The sequence below is a fragment of the Aedes albopictus genome, chromosome 2, assembly GCF_035046485.1.
Source record: "Aedes albopictus strain Foshan chromosome 2, AalbF5, whole genome shotgun sequence".
Lineage (NCBI taxonomy): Eukaryota > Metazoa > Arthropoda > Insecta > Diptera > Culicidae > Aedes > Aedes albopictus.
Genome location: NC_085137.1, coordinates 263,899,833 through 263,924,280, shown reverse-complemented (window position 1 = coordinate 263,924,280; position 24,448 = coordinate 263,899,833). Strand labels below are relative to the sequence as shown.

At 35.1% G+C, this 24,448-nt stretch overlaps 2 protein-coding genes across 5 annotated transcripts in view; both read left to right on the top strand.

Annotated features, from left to right (window-relative positions):
- The window catches only part of LOC109403689 (uncharacterized), a 93,551-nt gene extending 74,874 nt beyond the window's left edge, over nt 1-18,677 (top strand). For all 4 annotated transcript variants that reach the window (XM_019676521.3, XM_019676520.3, XM_019676519.3 and 1 more), the window contains 2 exons: nt 17,250-17,956; nt 18,026-18,677. In XM_019676521.3, coding sequence (XP_019532066.2) covers nt 17,250-17,956; nt 18,026-18,166 — 848 coding nt within the window. In that variant the 3' untranslated portion in view covers nt 18,167-18,677. The remainder of the gene's footprint in view (nt 1-17,249; nt 17,957-18,025) is intronic.
- A 2,012-nt stretch (nt 18,678-20,689) lies between these two features.
- LOC134286503 (uncharacterized protein K02A2.6-like) lies at nt 20,690-23,566 on the top strand. Its single transcript, XM_062848123.1, has 3 exons — nt 20,690-23,137; nt 23,295-23,465; nt 23,546-23,566. The coding sequence occupies exons 1-3, from the start codon at nt 21,257-21,259 to the stop codon at nt 23,564-23,566; spliced, it is 2,073 nt and encodes a 690-aa protein (XP_062704107.1). The 5' UTR covers nt 20,690-21,256.
- The last annotated feature ends 882 nt before the right edge of the window (nt 23,567-24,448 follow it).

Genomic DNA, 24,448 nt, shown 5'->3' with positions numbered 1-24,448 from the left:
ACACATAGCCTGGATACGCGGCTTGACAGCGGAAACAATAAATTTGTAACAGATACGCAACATGGATGCGGGAACTAAGCATTTTATTGGCTATGTGGCATGAAAAGGATTAAAAGCACGCCATTGACACGCCTGTACCTATAGCATGGAGTGACAGTAGTGACATTAGGGGCCCAATTTCGTTTGATCAGCACATTTTGGGGCCGTTTTAATAAAAGAGATGTTGACAACAATGCCTGTCAGTGGGTTGATTAAAAGTTAATTACGCAAAGACTAAAAAATACGCGACAAGATAGCGGTTGATAAAGCTACGCAGCATGGGGTGATATATTCTCGGATTTATCACATAGTATTTAATGATTCGAAGTGCCGCGCCAAGACAGCGGCAAGAATAAGTAAATTAGCTTTGATTAACGATCCTAATGGAAACTTTGGCAGTTGTTTGATTTTAAAAGATTTGGTTTGGACGGCATGCATGTCCTGAAAATTAGTTTCTTGTTGAAATGAGAATTGGTGATAAACGATACAGGATTACTATGAGGGGAACTCCAATAAATTGGTCGGAAGAAGTTAAGTATCTAGGGCTCTTACTCGATAAAAACTTAACTTTTGAAACCACATAGAAAGTATTCAAACTAAGTGCAATAAATACATTAAGTGTTTATACCCACTTATTAATAGAAAATCAAAACTTTGTCGCAAAAACAAATTTTTGATTTATAAACAAATTTTCAGACCGACCATGTTGTACGCTGTCCCAATATGGTCAAGCTGTTGCAATACTAGAAAGAAGCAACTTCAGAGGATTCAAAATAGAATTTTGAAAATGATTCTGAAGTTGCCTCCCTGGTATAGCACTAATGAGTTGCATCAAATTTCTAATATTGAAACATTGGTACAGATGTCAACTAAAATCATTGCCAACTTTCGTCAAAAATCGTTGCAGTCTTCTATTGCTACGATTAGTTCTTTGTATAATTAGTTTAAGTTAGGTTAGGGTTAGGATAAGTTGAAAAAATGTATTTCTGACACGCAGGTGAAAAATAAAGCCTGCAAAAATCTTAACTGCTACAGCAAATGAAATGTAATATGTTATTAATTAGTATTGATAATAGCTTAAATTTATTTCACCAAATTAGGATGATAGTCTGTTATAATACACAGAACATCTAGATTAAGTTGAAGAATGTAAAAATTGATTGAGATACTAATAAAGATTATTTAACACTTATGTGGCCAGCAGGGTACCCGGGTACCTTTTTCAATTTCAAATCTCGATATTTTAATGGTTGTTGAGACTAGGATGTTGGAACTCTGTTAGATCTTAGAACTCGTGAATATACATCTATTAATGGGGTTGTCCGAATTTTAAAGTGAGGAGGGGCAGGGGGAAGGGCTCCTGCATTTTTTTATTACGTGGAAGGCCGGCAGGGTACCCGGGTACCCACGAAATTAAAATGATCATATCTCCGTGAATTTTTCATAGATTTTGGAAATTTTTAGCTCATTCAACTCAGAAACTCATCATCTATCTGGAAAATATTTGGTTAGACCGATCCAATCACCGTGGTTTTCGGAAAATCCATGTTTTTGGGAGCATGTCCTTATACCATATTGAAACCCACATTGTTAAGGCTAGGATATCTTAAAGTGTTTATGGTCAACCATGGCCCCACGAGAAGCGTGTTCCGAAATCACAGTTTCAAAGTCAACACGTTTTATGATTCCAGGCCAGTCAGATACAATATGCCAAAGCAATTTTACGATGCTTGGTACCGAAATTGCTACTAACCTACCGAAAATCCCGTATATTGTATTGTATAAAAACATGGATCCGTAAATCCGGATTTTCCGGTACCCATGGTGATCGGACCGGTCCAACCAAATACGATCTCGATAGATAATGAGTTTCTGAGTTGAATGAGGCAAAAACTTTTAAGATCGGTGGAAAAATCGCTGAGATATGATCATTTCCATTTCGTGGGTACCCGGGTACCCTGCCGGCCTTCTACAGGTGTTTTTTTTTTGCTGGCCACACTACGGTTAAAAAAAAAACGATACAGGATTACAGAAATATCCTTGTGCTGGAGAGTGAGGTTTGGGCGATTTGGAGGCACATCCATGGAGTCAGATGTCTTTTTAGTTAAGAAGGATGGATGATAGGCATATTGATGCAAATTCAAGGTGAGCGACCTGATCGGGATGGAAATGGTGAGTTGAGGATAGTGATCTTGGTTACTCATAGAAGTTATTAAGTAGTGAGGGTTTCGTACTCCAGAGGGTCTGATTAAGCTGGGTAATGTTTGAGTGTTCCTACCGGAGGCGTTTCGTACACTAGTGTTAACTGAAGTTTAATCAACATAGTTACGGCTGGATGGCTGGAGCTGCCGTGGAGGTCAGCAACAGGTTGCTGCGGATTACGACCGGACTGCATAAGAATGTGTAACTCGATTTAAAAGCGTAAACCGAGTGTAACTAATAGTTTACATGAAGGTGCATGTTTTCTTCTGAGTTTCTCGACTATATCTACAAAGGAGACACGCATTTATTTGACCTTTTCAGCGATATCAGATGGCAATGGTAGTGCCGTGATCTAGGGGCCGCAATGATAGCTATGTATATGATAATATTGTTTTTAATAGTAACCATTTATGCAGCAACGAAGAGGTTGGGTGAAGGAAACTGAAACAAGTTAGTATTGCTTTGTATTCCATTCTGATTTATGTTCAGTTAGTAAAGGTCATTACTGTGGTATTGTAGTCGGAAAATATGAATTGCGTGTGTGTGGAGGCTTTCTTTACTTGGAGGATGGATTCTAAATGGAATTGTTTGGATCAGTGCAAAGTCATCATTCAGTTTCAAGGGACAAGTGAGTGTATGTGGATGAATTTGCCTTAGGAATTTCAGAACCTTTTCATAGCGGATGCCGTTTGAAATGAAATTTCTTGACAACTGCGATGGACGATTATCAGAATAGTTTCTTGAACTCAATTGATACATGCGAATACATGGCAGAATGAGTAAAAGGGTTTTCTTTTGTAATCAATATGGTTTCAAAATATTGAGGAGTGTGTTGTAATGTGGTATTATGCTTATTATGCTGATATTATGCAGGTTGAAATCCGAAGTGACCTGAGGTTGAGTTTTTACTCAGTTTAGTGTTTCGCAACTCGATATGAATGAGTGTATGTTGTAGCTCTTAGTTTGCTGAATGGTGCGCAATACAAATATAATCGGTCCCGAATTACTTCGCATCTGTAACTTCGCATGTCGATTTAGTACTACGACGATAATAATGATAATAATAAATGTGATTAGCATGTTTAGAATTACATTATTTTTTGGTATTTACATTGATTCAATTATGTTTTGATATACTAAGAGTGCAAGAAGAGGAGGAGATGGTTGATAGTGAATGGATTGGCGCCTACTTTATTTTATTAGATGAACCTAGTGCTGCCATGAGCTTGTGTTGGTTGGATAACACCAGTTTTGTGCCTATTTCCGTTCAAATGTTGGTATCTTAACGGCTGTTTGGTATGCTATACATTTTGAATCGTTCGAGGGATTTCAGATTATCATTGAGCAAACTAGCGGCTGCAACATGGCTGATGTAGATTTTGATGCCCTGTGTTTCGGAGGAAGATAGGGCAAAATATGTATGTTTGTGCTTCAATATTCAAGGCTTGATTCTGATCCAGTTTCAAGAGGACAAGACATTGGTTCAGTACTTCATTTGAACAAACAGAGCTTTAATATGATTATTTGGAAAAGGATTTAGAACATTAAGTGTAATATCAAACAGAGTTTAAATATACCAATATTTATGTATTAAAATAAACACTGTACCAAAAGGAATAAGTAACCGAAGGGAAGTCGTAGAAGAGATGGAACTACATGTATGTTTTGGTGGTTGGATCAGATTAAAACGATAAATAAGCTTATAGCCATCACAATCATAACAATTATTAGAGTTTGGGTTTCTAGTTAGACAACTGCAAGGGTGTCGATTTGAATTGTGAATCTGACTAAATTTTTTTTTATATAAAGGTGCGTCATTATCAGATTATGCTTTAATTACATTTGGAATTACTTTAACGGAGTCTGACGGGATTTTGATTTGTACGTAGCTGAGTATGGAGCCATGTCATTTGAAGGTTCAAGTATGGAGTGCTGTAATTGGTGGATGGGGGTTGCTTTATGATGGTGCGATGTTTAGACAACTTATGACGCCATATTATTGTTCGCAGTTAACCAGAGTGTTTAATCCAAAAAGGAAAATATTAGAGGAATGGAATGTTGCAGTTGTTATTTAAGTATTGAGTGACTTGATCGTTTGTGATTTTTTTATTGTAGGAAATGAGCTGATCACGACTGTATTGTTGTAAATCATCAATATTTCAAGTGTAACAACGCCAGTACGCAAATCCATTAAAATTACGTTATTGTCGAAATATTATTGTTCATAATATACATACTACAACAAGTAAATATACAGTACAGTAAGAGTTGGGAAAATGCTACATAGTACTTTCTTTGAGAGGTTTGATAGGAAAAAATGAAATTGGTTATTAGAAAGAGTCCATGCTGAGGGTTTTGGGTTAGAATCCCGTTCGATCCAGGAACCTTCTGTAAAGGGTGAGTCGATAATTATTGTGCCATTTTCAATCTAACGTAACTTTTTCCTACTTCACCAAAATCAACCAAATTTTGTACAGTTTCTCCTTAGAGTCTATTGTTTACATAAAATGAATTGAGCAGTTATCAGTGAGATTCTGCTCGATATAGAATAAATTTAGTTCACAGTTCTAAAAAAGATGTTGTACAATCACATGCTAAAATCTAAAATCATGGTATAGCGCCTTGGAACAATTGATGATTATACATTATCGGATCATCTTAATGTTCGTCAATAGGTTTCAGGAACGGTTGTCAGTGAAACATAAGCTTGGAGCTGGGTGAAAACCAGGCACGATGCCCATAAACAAACCAGAGAGCTTTAATTATTTGTTGCAAGTGGAGCCTGAGCATGTCCACATGGAGGGCGTTAATTGAAAATGTCGTGAATTTCACTAAAACGCATCCTAAATTTGAACCTATACCAAAAAGTTGAAATACATACATATACGAAACTACAGTAAAAATTTGGTTTCTTTTCGTTAACTGTAGACAATTTGCGAATCATTTGAAGGTAGGGTGGCACAATAATTAACGACTCACCCTTTAGTGCAAGGTTTCTTGGACTTCATTGTGATTGGAATGTCTTCGTGTCTGCTGCACGATGTAATTAACACAGTCAATAACTGTGAGTGATCGTAAAGGGCTGGGCATAGAAATTAACTTTGTCTCAGTTGGAGCGTTATGCTGAGAAGAAGGGCGAGAAGAATAATAATCAAAAAATGAAAAGAAGGAATAGTAGAAAAAGAAAGAAAAGTAGAACAAGGAAAAGTAGATAAAGAAGAAAAAGTAGAAGAAGAGAATATGTAGTTACAACTAAAAGGCAAGCAAATCACTACTTCAACTGTGCTTGAACGAATCGAAGTGTAAGGCTGGTTTGAAATTGAAAAGGAGTTTACATAGAGGTAAGTCATGTTTCTTTCATTAATTTTCGTATTTTAATCAATTACAGATGTGGGAGTTCGACCACCGCGACGGCCGATATCATCAACACCAGCAGTCGACAATAGGTTCAACCATTTCATCAGATTCATTGTCTGATGTGTTGCAATGCAGCAATGCAATCTACATGTGAGTTGATGCCACGATGATGGGCGTTCTCTACTTGGCATCGTCGTCCAGGAGTATCGGTTGCAATACCAACATTGTAGCACAGACAAACAGACGTAACTCTGAGAGGAAATTCATCAAAAACTTTTGCCTGGTGTCATTTTTATGAGCACACTGCCACCTGTTGGTAGAACCGCGCGCGACACTGTCGGCCATGATGGATTTCGATTTGACGTTTTGTTGACACGCACACTACTACACAAATTGCCTGTAATTTTCGTTTGCATCATTCAGCAACGTGTACACTGGCAAACGTCAAAGCGATCGGACACTAGCGCATCTGGTGGAACGATCACGCAAATCAAATGAAATTTGAATTGATCGTTAAATGCATGTACCAAGCCGTTTTGAAGAGTGTTACGTCTGTTTGTCTGTGATTGTAGCAACACACCGCATCAAAGAATGTTCAGCTGATCAGATGGACCAACGCAACATATTCGATTCAGGGTGACTTGTCGATCGTATAATATACTTTAAAAAAATATTAAAAAGGGAGATGTGGTAATGATATTTGTATTATATTTGTCATTTGTATGTCTATTGTCTGTGACGCATTGGTTGTCTATTTGTCTATGGAAATATCATATTGATGATGCTCATAATAAGGCAATCCATGACGACTTTTCGCGATGAGGATGACAGCCAAAAATGTAAACACAGTGTGAGTACAACTTAACAAAGTTTCGTGAAGTGTCGTTGGTGCTTAACAAATTCCTTTGTGTTCAACTGTCACCCCGATCATCGAATGTCAAAAATACATGGTAAACAAAAAATATCAGCTGATCGCATCTGTCTCATGGATTGCCTTTTAAAAAATAATAGTAAAATGTATAGAATGTATAACTTTATTTTGGTTATTGAAATACCAAACTGATCATCTCACCATACAAAAATCCAGCTCACTATTTTCAATCTAGTACTTGACTGATTGCGTCCTATTGCTCTGCTGTCTTGTTGTCAATAGATAAAGATGCACATTTGTGGTGCAATCAAGACCGATACTTTTCATGATCAGAGAATGAAGCGATACGGTCCTGCACACTAAGATCAGCTCGGTATTTTCCCCATCTTTTTACTGAGTTCTCAACAGCAGATTTAACTCGGTACGCTCGGTTATTTATTTTGCGGATATTCTGTAAATGAGTTACCGAGCTCAGCTCACAAACTGTCAAAAGTTACTGAAACACGGTAAATATCGTTACTGGTGAACGGTAAATACGATTACCGAGTGTACCGAAATAAATCTGCTGTTGAAAACTCAGTAAAAAGATGGAAAAAATACTGAACTCAGTGAAAACATTACTGAGCTGGAACATCTGAATCTTAGTGTGTGTATTGTTGATTTTGATATATTTTGTTTCTATTTCCAGAAAAAAAGTTTAGTACAATTTTGTCTGTTTTGTTATCATTAGTATTTATTTATTTATTTATTTATTTATTTATTTATTTGTTTATTTATTTATTTATTTATTTATTTATTTATTTATTTATTTATTTATTTATTTATTTATTTATTTATTTATTTATTTATTTATTTATTTATTTATTTATTTATTTATTTATTTATTTATTTATTTATTTATTTATTTATTTATTTATTTATTTATTTATTTATTTATTTATTTATTTATTTATTTATTTATTTATTTATTTATTTATTTATTTATTTATTTATTTATTTATTTATTTATTTATTTATTTATTTATTTATTTATTTATTTATTTATTTATTTATTTATTTATTTATTTATTTATTTATTTATTTATTTATTTATTTATTTATTTATTTATTTATTTATTTATTTATTTATTTATTTATTTATTTATTTATTTATTTATTTATTTATTTATTTATTTATTTATTTATTTATTTATTTATTTATTTATTTATTTATTTATTTATTTATTTATTTATTTATTTATTTATTTATTTATTTATTTATTTATTTATTTATTTATTTATTTATTTATTTATTTATTTATTTATTTATTTATTTATTTATTTATTTATTTATTTATTTATTTATTTATTTATTTATTTATTTATTTATTTATTTATTTATTTATTTATTTATTTATTTATTTATTTATTTATTTATTTATTTATTTATTTATTTATTTATTTATTTATTTATTTATTTATTTATTTATTTATTTATTTATTTATTTATTTATTTATTTATTTATTTATTTATTTATTTATTTATTTATTTATTTATTTATTTATTTATTTATTTATTTATTTATTTATTTATTTATTTATTTATTTATTTATTTATTTATTTATTTATTTATTTATTTATTTATTTATTTATTTATTTATTTATTTATTTATTTATTTATTTATTTATTTATTTATTTATTTATTTATTTATTTATTTATTTATTTATTTATTTATTTATTTATTTATTTATTTATTTATTTATTTATTTATTTATTTATTTATTTATTTATTTATTTATTTATTTATTTATTTATTTATTTATTTATTTATTTATTTATTTATTTATTTATTTATTTATTTATTTATTTATTTATTTATTTATTTATTTATTTATTTATTTATTTATTTATTTATTTATTTATTTATTTATTTATTTATTTATTTATTTATTTATTTATTTATTTATTTATTTATTTATTTATTTATTTATTTATTTATTTATTTATTTATTTATTTATTTATTTATTTATTTATTTATTTATTTATTTATTTATTTATTTATTTATTTATTTATTTATTTATTTATTTATTTATTTATTTATTTATTTATTTATTTATTTATTTATTTATTTATTTATTTATTTATTTATTTATTTATTTATTTATTTATTTATTTATTTATTTATTTATTTATTTATTTATTTATTTATTTATTTATTTATTTATTTATTTATTTATTTATTTATTTATTTATTTATTTATTTATTTATTTATTTATTTATTTATTTATTTATTTATTTATTTATTTATTTATTTATTTATTTATTTATTTATTTATTTATTTATTTATTTATTTATTTATTTATTTATTTATTTATTTATTTATTTATTTATTTATTTATTTATTTATTTATTTATTTCTGCTATTCTGCTATTCTGCTATTATCAACGCATCCCCTGGCTTTCGCCCATCTGCGTTGTCTTTTCACTAGGCAATACGTCTACAAATTGATGTTTATGGGCTTGCCGGACCAAGTCATGTAGCTAAGCCAAACACCCCACCTACAACTGTTGGGTAGGCACCATTGTCCCGCCCACTGGTCTTTTACAGCTAGTTGTAGGTGCATGTGTGCGTGTAAGTATTGGTGTATGTGTGTTAGTGTTGGTGTATTGTAGGCGCCAACTCGTTCTAATCCACTCTGATTGCTAACACCCTATTGAACCATTACTCTCAAATCTGGCAATCTATGAAATAGAATGAGTTAAGCGCCTGTACATAACAGTTAATCAAACAAGGAATATTAGTATTCAAGGAAAAATAAAATGAAGCAACGCCCCGAACCTCGAGAGCACAAACCATAAGAACCAAATGACAGGCTGCGCGAACAGTCGATCTACTGGCCACCACCAGTGAATAACCAATCAAGCAAACCCTCCAACACAAACCGCCACCAGCTCTCCCGACCTGCGCCCAACAAATCCGAGGCACAGCCCAGCCATAGCTTCACCTTAAAACCAAAATCTAGATTGCAGAGCACAATACTTCCCAAGTAACCACGCTGCTCGGGCCGCAAATCACGCACAACACGTCGCAAATAAGACAAACACTATCCCGCCCGTACAACCGAAACCGATCTAGGGTAGAGAAGGGTCTCTTTCCACTCCAATCCGGATTCAACTGCACCCACAGGGTAGTACGCCCCACACACACAGCACTCATGCATCCATCAAGACCCGAGCCGCACGATCACCTGGGTTGCTTCTATCTGCATGACCTCACCCAACCCGTAACGCAGAGTTTAAATCCCTCTCTTGCATTACAAAGCAGACCCTCTTCCCAAAGTTTGTGCGTGGTATAAATGAGATTATAAAGCTGAAAAAATCGTCACCAACACAACCGCCAACAATGAGCACTCAATGGTGTCGGCAGAATCAATGACGACCCCCTCAGTCCCAAACCCAATTATCCTACACTACCCAAGTAACCACAATGCTGAAGCCGTACGCACTGCACGTACGAAGTACATACAGACCTACCCGCACCGCCTAAACAAATCACCTAGGCCGAACACAAGCGAAAAGCGGCGCTACCACTGTTGAACCACGACTATACCAGTAGGTATAATCGCAATTAAGCAATCGTAGATCCATTCCCCGCTCCTACTCAGCCCTAACGATCCATAGCAATGCTTGTCAATATATACACCCCACACACGCAACCCCCACAACCCAACAGTGTGGTCACTTGAGTATCCCTGGGATTTTGATTACATGATGGTCAGGGATCACAGCCATCAAAACGTTCCACACTTTACCAGGGCTTGCGACCTGTAACCATGATGATTTCCGCTATGGGAAACCATGATGGCTAGCGGTGTTATTTATTTATTTATTTATTTATTTATTTATTTATTTATTTATTTATTTATTTATTTATTTATTTATTTATTTATTTATTTATTTATTTATTTATTTATTTATTTATTTATTTATTTATTTATTTATTTATTTATTTATTTATTTATTTATTTATTTATTTATTTATTTATTTATTTATTTATTTATTTATTTATTTATTTATTTATTTATTTATTTATTTATTTATTTATTTATTTATTTATTTATTTATTTATTTATTTATTTATTTATTTATTTATTTATTTATTTATTTATTTATTTATTTATTTATTTATTTATTTATTTATTTATTTATTTATTTATTTATTTATTTATTTATTTATTTATTTATTTATTTATTTATTTATTTATTTATTTATTTATTTATTTATTTATTTATTTATTTATTTATTTATTTATTTATTTATTTATTTATTTATTTATTTATTTATTTATTTATTTATTTATTTATTTATTTATTTATTTATTTATTTATTTATTTATTTATTTATTTATTTATTTATTTATTTATTTATTTATTTATTTATTTATTTATTTATTTATTTATTTATTTGGTGGGGGCTGGCTCACCAAAACTTCCGGTCCGCTTTAGTGCTTTATGCATCATTGTGGCCAGGTGTTGTTCTAGTTTTTCCAACTGTATTGTAAAGCATGAGCGGTGATCCTTGGCATTCTAGTGTAAATTGGGGTACTCGGAATGTTGATCGATTACCGATTATTGCTGGCAGATGCAGTGGAAAGTTTGTCTTAATACGTATCAATCGTCTCTGACAAACGAGAAAAACTGACCTCACTGATTACCTGTCTCTGAGCCAAATTTGGTATAGAGTCTTCAGTCTCCAATTAATCGCTTCATGTTTGATGGAGGCTTTTAATCCAATGGGTTACATAGCCGCTATCCGAATGAAGAGAATAATGTTCCGCGTAATATATCACAAATCAAAAGAGGTGCGGTACATTACGAGGAGCGGATAAACTGAATTGGGTACCAGACCAAGTCCCTGCTGGGTGGCACGAAATAGTACCAGACCAAGTCCCTGCTGGGTGGCACGAAATAGGTGAGCCATAGACAATAGAATCGTCAATGTCGTAGGGCATAGTATGTGACTATTGTCGAAACAACACTATTTTGGTCATTGTCCAACCAAAATCATAAGCGGCGTCCACTTACACTAAGCGCATAACTATGTTAGGGTCAAGATTAGGGTGAAATTATTGGTAAAATATAATAACACTAGCCAAGATCACAGGGTTTGACTTTAAAGTGAAGGAAGTTAATTATAATTCTTGTAATGAAAATATCACCTTTAACACTTTAATGCGCCTCCAACGGTTCATTGCGAATCGGCTGCTACAGATGGAGTATAGCTGATTTATCAGAAATGCTCGATAAACAGGAGGAACCTGCAAGGGCTTAGTAGTTTCTATACTCAGAAAACAGTTCCAGTCGGTTGAGTCGGGAAGGGTTGCGAGAGTCGTTGTGAAACATAATGAAAACATTTGTGCTTTGTGACGAATCTTGGGATCTTTCTGGAGTCAGCAGACTTGGAATTGTTGTCTGGGCTTTCCACTATTCGGTGAATTTTAACAATCAATATGCAACAAATAGTAGTATCTCGTGTATTCAAATTGCTCATTCACAGTGCTGACATTGTATTTACTTGTGATTAATATTAATTTTTATTTTCAATATCAGTATTTTCATATGTGATAGTTGTTTTATTAGTAAACCCTAATATGTTTTGAATGTCTAATGCTTAATAATGTGTTCTTGCCATATCAATTTAAAATAACTAAGAAACCGAAACCAATAGTGTGAAAGTGCAGCATTTAATAGTGCATGCTTATAGATTCGAAGCCAACGGGTGATCAAGGCTCAAGACTTAAGACTTAAGACGCATACTTGACGAAATCGACAAAAACTGACTACTTCGTCCTATATATATATATTTATACTAATATAAGTGGGCCGCGGAGCTGTGCGGCCCAGTATTTCCTTTTATTTTTTAATTCCAGAAAACGCCATAGTTTTGTAGAAAACTTATCCTGGTACACTCACGAAGTTCCCCAACACAAACGGAAATTGTCCGGAGCAATCAAGATAAGTAAAAACTTTTATAAACAGGCACGCAACTCTTTCTACTACTAGGCAAATAGAATATTAATGTGTTTGCTTATTCATGGCATTCGTGGCGGTGCGGAACATTTTATAATATAGATACCGTACTTAACATTTCTTCAATTCACCTTTAAATAACTGATCTTTAAATTTGTATAAAAACTTGTATCTCAATTATTTTCATCATATTAGTTTTCTTTTATTTCAGAATTTTTAAAGCATTATGGTAGAAAGAGTTGGTGTCATGATCCATGCAAAACTTGAAACTGAAAACTCCTTATTTCCCCCTATGGGTTATAGGGAGGAGCGGGACATTCGAGCCTACTCATCAGTGGAAAGGACTTGCTATGCTAATCGGTTTAGCATAGGGCAGATACAAGTCTACTGGTAGACGTATCGCCCAGCGATTCAACGCAGATTGGCCACGGCTCGGGGGTGCGTTGATTATAACAGAATAACAGAATAACAGAATTTATTTATTTATTTATTTATTTATTTATTTATTTATTTATTTATTTATTTATTTATTTATTTATTTATTTATTTATTTATTTATTTATTTATTTATTTATTTATTTAGTTATTTATTTATTTATTTAGTTATTTATTTATTTATTTATTTAGTTATTTATTTATTTATTTATTTAGTTATTTATTTATTTATTTATTTAGTTATTTATTTATTTATTTATTTAGTTATTTATTTATTTATTTATTTAGTTATTTATTTATTTATTTATTTATTTATTTATTTATTTATTTATTTATTTATTTATTTATTTATTTATTTATTTATTTATTTATTTATTTATTTATTTATTTATTTATTTATTTATTTATTTATTTATTTATTTATTTATTTATTTATTTATTTATTTATTTATTTATTTTTTTTTTATTTATTTATTTATTTATTTATTTATTTATTTATTTATTTATTTATTTATTTATTTATTTATTTATTTATTTATTTATTTATTTATTTATTTATTTATTTATTTATTTATTTATTTATTTATTTATTTATTTATTTATTTATTTATTTATTTATTTATTTATTTATTTATTTATTTATTTATTTATTTATTTATTTATTTATTTATTTATTTATTTATTTATTTATTTATTTATTTATTTATTTATTTATTTATTTATTTATTTATTTATTTATTTATTTATTTATTTATTTATTTATTTATTTATTTATTTATTTATTTATTTATTTATTTATTTATTTATTTATTTATTTATTTATTTATTTATTTATTTATTTATTTATTTATTTATTTATTTATTTATTTATTTATTTATTTATTTATTTATTTATTTATTTATTTATTTATTTATTTATTTATTTATTTATTTATTTATTTATTTATTTATTTATTTATTTATTTATTTATTTATTTATTTATTTATTTATTTATTTATTTATTTATTTATATATATATTTATCTTTTTATTTATTTATTTATTTATTTATTTATTTATTTATTTATTTATTCATGTATTTATTTATTTACTTAGTTATTTATTTATTTATTTATTTATTTATAAAAGAAACCATCGGACTTATAGTCAGTCTTGCGAATAATCGCGACCATCACGAGACAATCACTTGAACCGCTTTCTGGAGTCACCGTTCCCAAGGTGATACGAACCAGCTAGCGTGTCACGCCTGGAATGACAAACATGTTGTGGGTTCCACCCTTCGCAGCTTTGCAGCGATAGCAGTTGCTGAGTATGCTTCAGGCGGGTTGCTAGAAAATCAATCTCTCTGAGCAACGATGCATAACGGGCGAAGTGAGAGCGTTTGCCGTAGCCAGGGCGAACTGCGTGGTGCGCTCAATGTGTGCGTTTAAACTGAGCTATGCAAAACGAATAGGATTTATGACGTAGTACCGTGCTTGTGATAATACACAAGCATAGTTTTACATGCTGTTGCGCGTGCATCTGCTTGAGGCGACGGAGAGAGTCATGACACTCACATGAGCCGTATCCAAGTCAGGATGATTGTAGCAAAACAAGGGTGACCGGGTGACTATGATGGGATTCTGTCTTTTCTGGTGTTAGCGACTGTAGAGAGTGCGAATCAGAAACCGCAGAGACAGGGTGACACAAGCTTGGTGCTTATCAGCTTTTTTGTGACTTGTACGCTGATGCTTCGCGACACTGCTTATAGTCTAAATGATTGTAAAAACTTAAACTAAACAACGTTTACAAATTAGAACTAAGATTAAGCCAAACAATTCAAATTACAATTTGCTAAAAACATTTAACATCATAGTAGACGCTGACGTTTCACGCGGTTGGGAAAGCGCCGGACGGGTTCCCCGAATTCGAATTCATCTTCCACCGTAGAAAATGTCCTTAGCATAACAGAGAATGGTTCGTTAAAGCCATACGAGGTGCGATGAAAAGCATGATGTATCACAGCAGTGTTGCGAGTCCACCGAGATGCACGAAAGCCAATCCTGGCCAACAAGCCTGGAGCATCTAACTCACCGTTAATAATTTTGGCAGTGGTAGTTACTTGTGCAAGTTTTCGTCGGTCCTTCAAAGTATCGAGATTCAGCAAGCGGCATCGATCAGAGTAAGGTGGCAGATTTACGGGATCCCGCCAAGGCAGACCCCATAATGCAAGGCGGTTGAAACGTTTTTGAACCCGCTCGATCCTTAACATCCATGATAGCTGATAAGGCGTCCAGATAACAGATGCGTTTTCCAAAATTGGACGAACGAGTGCACAGAACAGTGATTTCAGGCAATACGGGTCCGAGAAGTCTCGGGCAATCTTCGAAACAAAGCCAAGCTGACGATTTGCCTGAGTAATCATTGCCGTAATGTGCGGTACAAACGTCATACCGTAAACCGGGGTCAAATTGATCAGCGGGGTGAAATTGATCATTCGGGTACTACATTGTAATTCCATACTAGGAACTCTTAAGCGTCGTAATGATCTTAAACTTTTTACGTCATCTGGTTCGTAGATGTCTAGAGATGAGCGTAGACTTTTAATTTTTAAGAAAAAAGTTAGTTTTGTCTTATTTTTTAAGGAATTTGCATTGTAGTTTTCATTTAGCTGAAATCGTTGCTACTAAACAATCGATTGCTAATAGGACTTCCCGTAAATTCTCTGTTTGAACATTTTTGTGGAGCCTTAGTTGGAAAGTTATGTAGCTAATAAAAACATGAAATAGTAAAAAAAAAAAAAGTTCATTTTATGTTGAAATAGTCATTTATTGTGACAGAAATCACTTATTTCAAATGAAATTGCCTACCTTTAGGCGTTTAAGGGGAAATTTCACAATTTAATTTTGCATTTAAAGTATTAAATTCACTAGTTGTAAGATTTTAAACGCGTTATTCGGTTTTCGAAGAGCAAAATTAAGCGGAGAAGGAAATTTTCCTTTCTAACCGATGCTTAATTGTATACTGATCAATTTCGCCCCAAAGTGGCATTTCCAATTTTTTGATATTTGGAGTTATTTAACTTAAAGTTTAAATTTGTTGAACAAAATTCTGTCACGTGGTTCCATGGAGATCCACTGGGTACTGATTTTACAGAAAATCTTTTGGCAATATTTGGAATTCCACTAATGTTATCCGCAAAAGTTGTTTTAAAGTGATCAATTTGACCCCGGATTACGGTACTCGTGTCTAACTGCACTCCCAAGTCACGCACTTGTTCCACACGGTTGTGCTGAACTCCGTCAATGCAGTAGTTATACCTCATGGGCTGGAATCATTATTACTCAGCTTCTTAGTATTGAAGACACAAGAACAAGAATACATAATAGGAATAACTAACCCAATCGGTTTACTGACCATATACTTAATAGCTATGGACTGTTGGTATTATTGCTTTGTCTGACACTGTATGTCAAAAATTCATACTGCATAACCAGAACCAACTACATACGCAAAAAATAATTACGTTGACCATTTATTAAAAACAAGTTCTTTCACAGTTCAATGCACCAAATCAATTTCCACCTTTCCTAATCCTTAAGGCCACGCAAAACTTAAAAGCCGCCGGGCTAAAGATCTTGCAATGCCTACTCCCAAATTCCACGGTGTATTATGGACGATGTGAGCTCTTGAACTTGCATTGAAGACTTGCTCAGACAACCAGTAATAGTATAATATATTGCATAAGATGTAGGTTATACCACAGAGAACAGACGTCTATCTTCGCTTTCTGCCTTGTGTAAAACTTTGTAACGGTCATATCAAAGTATGTGGTTATGCTCCCGTTGCGCGGCGCTAGCGTCCCATCTCTTACATTGTTGTGTTGTCATATTTGTTTCCAGTGCTCGCCGTTTTTGGCCGTTTGGCGCTTGTGTAGCTTTGTGGGCTAGTGTATTTTAACGATGAACACTGCCATCGTGGGGTCAAACTGACTTTTTATGTGGGGCAGTCTCCGTTGGTGGCGTTGAGGTACACTTAACACAGAGAACAGACGTCTATCTTCGCTTTCTGCCTTGTGTAAAACTTTGTAACGGTCATATCAAAGTATGTGGTTATGCCAAGTCTGTGGTTATACCAAGTACTTGGGTTATATATTGTAGATTCTCATTGTAGAATGTAAATGTAAAAAATACGCATATCCAATTCACTTGAACATCTTATAAGATATATGCAACATCTTATACGATCACTGGTTGACTGGGTTGGCCTCAAGACCCTCTTGTGCATCAATAAAATAAAATAAATTATTATTATTAGATTATTGACTATTTCGATTGTATAATTTTCAGGTTGGAGCCGCCGAGTACTCCCTTCGCCTATCAGTACGGGAAAGCATTTTTCACTGGAGGCCACCATTTCCAGAAACCATCAGTCTTCAAATTCTTATGATTTCAAAGATACGGTGAAAAATAAAAATAATACCAGTGAAGCAAGCAGAGAAAATACTGCATCTTCAAACACCTCTGACGTTGCTGTTTCCAATGCACCTGCAAAAGGATATCTAAGTGCAATTGGTCAAAACCACATAGGAAAAGATTTTTTCCTTCGATTGCAGGAAAATGAGAGTCCGCTAAAAGCAGTGACACCGGAGCAAAATGATTCAACCTTTTCTTCAAGTGATAGCGAAAATGATGGTCTAAAAACGCGTGATTTGTATCTTGGTGGCAGTTGCTGGTTATTGTCGAATTGGCAACAGAACTATGCAGTGCCTTATCTGAAGTCGAAAAATATTACCTTCTACACATCTTCATTACATGAAGGGCCTGTAAAATCTTTCAATTTGCATGAAACAGGAGAAATACGTATTACGGCAAATGATCAACTTGTATTTGATCCAGCAATTTTAGATGCAAGTCGAATACTGCTTTTCGTGATAGGCGATCAGACCAGATCTTTGGGCGCAATGACAATGGCAGCGCATTACATGGGTCTAGGCTATAACATAGTCCTGTGCGTTCAAATGCTACCTAATGAATGCAGAATCAATGGTACACAGGTAAGATATTCGAATTGAAATTTGAGTCCCTAAGAAAAATGTGGCAACTTATATTTTGTCTGTTTTCAGCTTTCCAGTTCGGCAATCAAAGATTACAACCGAGGTCGAGCGTATTTGATTGATTTAGCCAAACGGCAGAATATCCCTGTATATAGTAACATAGAAGATGCCCTCGAATCTGCAATAGAAAAGTTAAACTGCACTAGATGAACAACAATGGAAACATCCGCAAAATGAATCTGCAATCAGTTGATTTTTGTGGGTAAAAAGTTGACTCCTTGTAAAACAACTTGAATCAGTGTATAGCATTTTCTCATATTAGATCTGATTGAATGGCTCGTGTCGACAATGCAGTACTTAGTTGGAGCACACACAATGTAAAACAATAGAAATTATTCAATGCATCACACCAGAACATCTAGCCTTAAATGAATATGTTGACTAACCTTTTAGTTATGGGCCATGATCCAATCATACTCTTACAAACATGACTTACGCTTGTACATAAAATATTCAGTAACATTTAATTATTATAAATATTTTACTAATTTAAATATTGCAAGCTAAAATATGCCCAATGTTCAAAGCATTTGGTTCTCGAAAAACGTCCCCTATCTTTATTTAGTTTATTAATGTACCACTGGAAACGCAAAAATACAACCTGTTATAGCCCAGAATATACACGAAGGGTATTTAATAAATAAAAATTTAAAAAAAAAAACGAGTTCTACCTAATCTTTTATTCTACATATAAAATACTAGCTGTCCTGGCAAACTTTGTTTTGCCGCTAACTTGACGCTCTATGTATGTAATGCAAGCCGTTTTCGGTCCCGAGTCTTGTTAAAATTTTTAGTGTAATTGACATCATAAAACTCGTTGTTGTAAAATATCGAGGTCTCATACAAAAAGTGTGACTAGGGGGGAGGGGGGTTGAAAATGGTCGATTTTTGCGTGACATAATTTGTGTATCACCCCATAATTATCTGTTATTCGACGCCTATCGATGGGTGCAAACGCAAGCTTTGCAGCGTGTGTGCCTTCAAGCGTTCATCACACCGATACAAGTGTGGGGCCGTTCATAAACCACGTGGACATTTCGGGGGTAGAGGGGGAGTCTGACCAAAGTCTACGCTCCATACAAATTTCAAAATTGTACGAGGGCGGAGGGGGGTCTGAGATGGCCAAAATTTGGTCTACGTGGTATATGAACAGCCCCTGTTTGGAGTACGCATTAGAGGTGATACATGTACACAGCCAGCCCTATAGATCTGCTTTGATCACATTCCGTATGCGTGTGCGCAAAGTTTGCGATTAGGGCGGTTTCTGCTGACGGTTACAAATTTTCGACACTCAGTTATTATGCCTCTCAAGAAAAATCAGAATATGGCGATTATCTGCCTCTGGCTTCTGATATTAGCGCGACAGTCACTAATCATAACAGCGTCACCAGATTTAGAAGTATATAATTCCACTTTATGGGGTTTGACAGCAAGAACACTCATTCCACTGAGCTACTCTTGCCGTTCGTCACAAATACATTCAAAAACATCTGTCACTTCGCGAAACCCACGTGCTTTTGTTTTTGGCGGGAACACTTTTTCTTTTGTTTTGCCTTGCGACTGTCATGCGGCGGTATGCATTGCGAGCGTACGACCGCCGCAGGGCTCTAATAAAAGATAAGCGCGACAATAATTCAAAATCATCGACATGGCCGCCGCTTGTTACCGCTGCGCAAAAGCAATCGAGCAAACCGACGACATAATAATGGGATTTCATAATAATAATGGGATTCTGCGAGCATGTCGTACATCTACGGTGCATGAACATGGATGAGACTTTCGTGAAGTCTGTGTAGTGTATTAGACAAGCCTACCTGACAAGCATTGATAAACCTTGATCTCAAGGGGTGTATACCTGATGTCATGAAACACCTTGGATGGTTTTGACAGATAGTTAGCCAGCGAGAGATACACGGAGAAACTGAAAAACTCAAAATTAGGTACTTTTAAACTCAATTTTGAGTTCTTTTTCATCTCCCTTTTCATGCGCTCTTTCTATTGTTGTCAGAGAGTGAAGAGAGAAACACCCCAACTTTTGCAGTTCCGTGCGTCAAGCCAAAACTGAGTTTCTAGCACAGTACTCAAATTTGAGTGAATACAACCTAGTCAAAATTTCGGTTGAGTTGAAAAAACTTAAAATTAGGTATTTTTTTCACATGGAAGCAAGCGGGAACAACCCAACAAAAACATCGATTCCATCAACTCAAAATTGGCTTGACGCACGCAACCCCGAAGTTGGGTGGAAAGAACCCACTTTTGGGTAGTTTCGTCTCTCCGTGTACGAGCGGACGCATATTACAATGAATTACCTACATCGGCTGTTTTCCTACTCTCCGCATCTACCAATGTGGCGCTAGCTTCTATGCGCGAAAAATCGCTAAAAGTAAATCGCAAAAAAATTGTATGGCGAATAGCATCTAAAGGCAAATTTATCGAAGTGGAATACATTATTCGAAAAAATATTTGGTAGTGGTTGTGCACAATGATGACCACTATTAAGCCTACCAATTATTTTTTTAGGAAAAGCATGCTATTTCAAGTAATTCAAGTTTAGATGCTTTTCACCATACAAAATTAAATGGATTTACTTCTGCTGATCAACTGTGGGCGTGCGCCAAGCGGGTAGTCCATTGGCGGCGAAGATAAATTGGAAACTAAAGGTAAATATGAGAAAACTTTTTCATGTCGGAAAAAGTTGGGGCACGAACGTTTTTCGCACTAAACCACACTTGCGGTGGAGTTTCAAGTGGAGGATTGGGCATGATCTAGCAGACGCGAGAATTGGGCTGAATTCTCCGTGACAAACTTTGCGAGAATGCGGGCGATTCTCTGGCGTAGGCGGAAGTCGGAAGGACTTCCCCTGTTAAATTAGCGAGAATTTTTAGAATTCTCCTGGGGGCAAAGTTTGGGAGAATGGAAGCATTCTCCAGGAGTAGGCGGAAATCCTTGGGATTTCCCGGAATGATCATGCATCCTGAAAATCGGAAGTATTCTGATTTAGGTGAAAACTGGGTTTCACGAAATAGGTTATGTGAAGACGAAGTAGTAGAGCAGTTGGCGTCATGAAGCTTCATGGCCAAACAAGTGAGGTTAGGTCGGTGTTTGTAGTCGCAGAAGTAGGCGATATTGATACGGTTTGTTTACAAATCAGTGTTCTACTACTAAAACAGCCAGTTGATATTTGAACAGTATGGAATTGTTGATACTGAACGTCTTTGTATCTGTATTGTTGTATTTCAGATGGATGATTCGCGGGCTGTTCCAGCATTCCGGTGCGATAGAATCGAGGCCAGCAAGCTGGCTCGAGAATGGAAAGCGTGGAAGAAAGGATTAGAGTGCTATTTTGCGGCCTACGGCGTAACGGACCAAAAAGTTATGCGTGCAAAGATGTTGCACTTAGGTGGTTCGGCATTGCAGACGGTTTTCAAAAACCTGGAAGATCACGATCACGTCCCGCTGGTCACTTTGGTTCCTCGATGGTATGATGCGGCGATCGAAAAACTTGACGCATTCTTCGAGCCAAGACATCAAAGTACTTCCGAACGAAAGAAGCTCCGGCAAATGAAGCAGAACCCCGGTGAGCGATTTGCAGATTTCGTCATCCGTCTGAAGCAGCAAGTGGCCGAGTGCGGGTTCGAAAAATATGGTGCAGAAATCGAGCAGGTTTTGAAATCCATTCATTTGACGGATGCCGTTGTCGAGGGGTGTTCTTCGAACGATGTGCGCAGGATGATATTGTTGAAGGATTTGTCGTTTGCGGACATCGAAGCTTTCGGAATTGCTCAAGAAGGCGTGGATCAGCAGTTGGTGGAGATAACGACCACCCAATCGGAACCTCGTTCAACGGGAAACGTTTACAGTGCCTCACAAAGTCGGGATCGGTTCGCTGCGGTAAAAACCACTTCAAGCAAGATGAGATTGACGAAGACATGCTTCAATTGCGGTCGACAAGGACATCTATCAAGTTCGTTGGCGTGCCCGGCACGTGGGAAGCAATGCCACAGCTGTAAAAGCTACGGGCATTTCGAGAAGCTGTGTCGCAAACGAAAGCCAGCACGTACAGAAGCATCGGAGAAGAAGCAGATTCGAGTGATCGAGAGTGTCAACCACGAAGCCATCGAAAAAGCGACCAAATGCGAAGAAACTGCGGCACCCGACAAGGTGTATTATGCCTTTTACTCGGGAAACGAATCCAACACACTCACCTGTATTGTCGGTGGTATTCCAACAGAGATGCTGGTGGATTCGGGCGCGGATGCCAATTTGATCAGCGAGACAGCGTGGATCAAAATGAAGGATAGTCAAGTTTCGGTGAAGTCGTCGACCAAAGGGAGTAACCGTGTACTGATGGCGTATGGCAGCAATAATCCGTTGACCATTCTGGGATCCTTCGTTGCTGACATTACCGCCGGAGTAAAGACCACTCAAGCTGAGTTCCTCGTTGTCAAGGGTGGGCAACGTTGCCTCCTTGGAGACCAGACAGCAAAACGACTGGGAGTTTTGCAGGTTGGCTTGCACATCAATCGTGTCGAGAGCCCTCTACAGCCGTTCAGTAAAATAAAAGGAATTGTGGCACATATTCGTATGGACCCTGATGCTAGTCCAATTTTCCAACCGATGCGCCGTATTCCGTTGCCGTTGGAGGAAGCAGTTGCGAACAAAATCAACGAACTATTGCAGCGTGACATCATCGAACATAAAACAGGCCCCACTAGCTGGGTGTCACCGCTGGTCGTCGTAGGGAAGGCAAACGGTGAGCCGCGATTATGCCTCGATCTTCGGCGGGTGAACGAAGCAGTCCTCCGTGAACATCATCCGATGCCGGTGGTGGAAGACTACATGGCGCGATTGGGAAGAGGAACAATTTGGAGTAAATTAGACATTCGCGAAGCGTTCCTGCAGATTGAGTTAGCGGAGGAATCCCGAGACGTTACGACCTTCATGACAAACCGTGGGCTGTTTCGCTTCAAGCGATTGCCTTTCGGTTTAGTAACCGCACCTGAGCTTTTCCAAAAAGCTATGGATGAGATGTTGGCGGGATGCACGGGTACCTACTGGTACCTCGACGATATAATTGTCGAGGGAAAGGACGTTGAAGAGCACGACAAACGCCTTGAAAAGGTACTCTAAATTTATAATGATTGACTATTTTTTTTTTGTTTCTGTTTTACACAAATAAACTGAATTTACTGAACAGAACCTAAAACGAAACTTAATTTGAAATTATGCACGAAGAAATAAAGCTAAGTAGTGAGTTTGTTTCTCATTATGTTTTCAGGTTCTGGCAATATTGAAGGACAGGGGAGTCGAGCTCAGATGGGAGAAATGTGAACTTCGTGTGGCTGAGCTAGAGTTCTTGGGGCACCAAATCTCGGAAAAGGGGATATGTCCTTCGGAGTCGAAAGTGGCAGCTTCGATGTCTTTCCGAGAACCTCAGAATGAAGCGGAGGTACGTAGCTTTCTCGGGCTCGCCAATTATCTGAACAAATTCATTCCGCATCTTGCTACTCTTGATGAACCACTGCGCAGACTTTTGAACAAGGGTACTAAGTTTGAATGGACAAGTACAGAGTCAGACTCTTTTCAAGCTATCAAAACTGCATTGAGTAAAGTGAGTAACCTTGGATTCTATAGTTTGGAGGACCGTACTGCTGTTATAGCTGATGCCAGCCCCTCCGGCCTAGGAGCAATACTCATCCAATTCGATAAGGAGAACAGACAGCGTGTTATCTGTTTCGCTTCTAAATCGTTGACCGAAACCGAACGACGTTACTGCCAAACCGAGAAGGAGGCGTTAGCTGTTGTTTGGAGTGTGGAAAGGTTCCAGTATTATCTTTTCGACAGGCGATTCGATATTCTAACTGACTGTAAAGTTCTTGAACTCCTGTTTTCTAAGCGGTCAAAACCCTGTGCACGCATTGAACGGTGGGTTTTGCGATTGCAAACTTTCGATTATAATATCGTACACGTCCCAGGTAATGAAAACATTGCCGACACTTTTTCTCGCTTATCCGTCCAGGAACCAAAGGCGTTCGACCCTTCTGAGGAAATATTTGTTCGAGAAGTGGTCATGCAGGCTGCAAACTGTACAGCACTGACTTGGAAGGAAATAGTACAAGCTTCAGAAGTAGACGATGAGATTCTTAAGGTGCTAGAAGTTTTGAAGGACAACGATGTGAAAAACTTGCCAATAGAGTACAGGGTAGTTGCGAATGAGTTATGTGATTTCCAGGGCGTATTACTTCGCGGCGATCGAATCGTCATACCCGTAAAATTGAGAGAGAAGGTTCTAAATACAGCTCATGAGGGTCATCCTGGTATTGTGATGATGAAAGGTCATCTGAGATCCAATGTGTGGTGGCCTAAGATGGATCAGGCAGTGGAAAGGTTCGTCAAACGTTGTAGAGGTTGCACTTTAGTTGCTGCACCTGA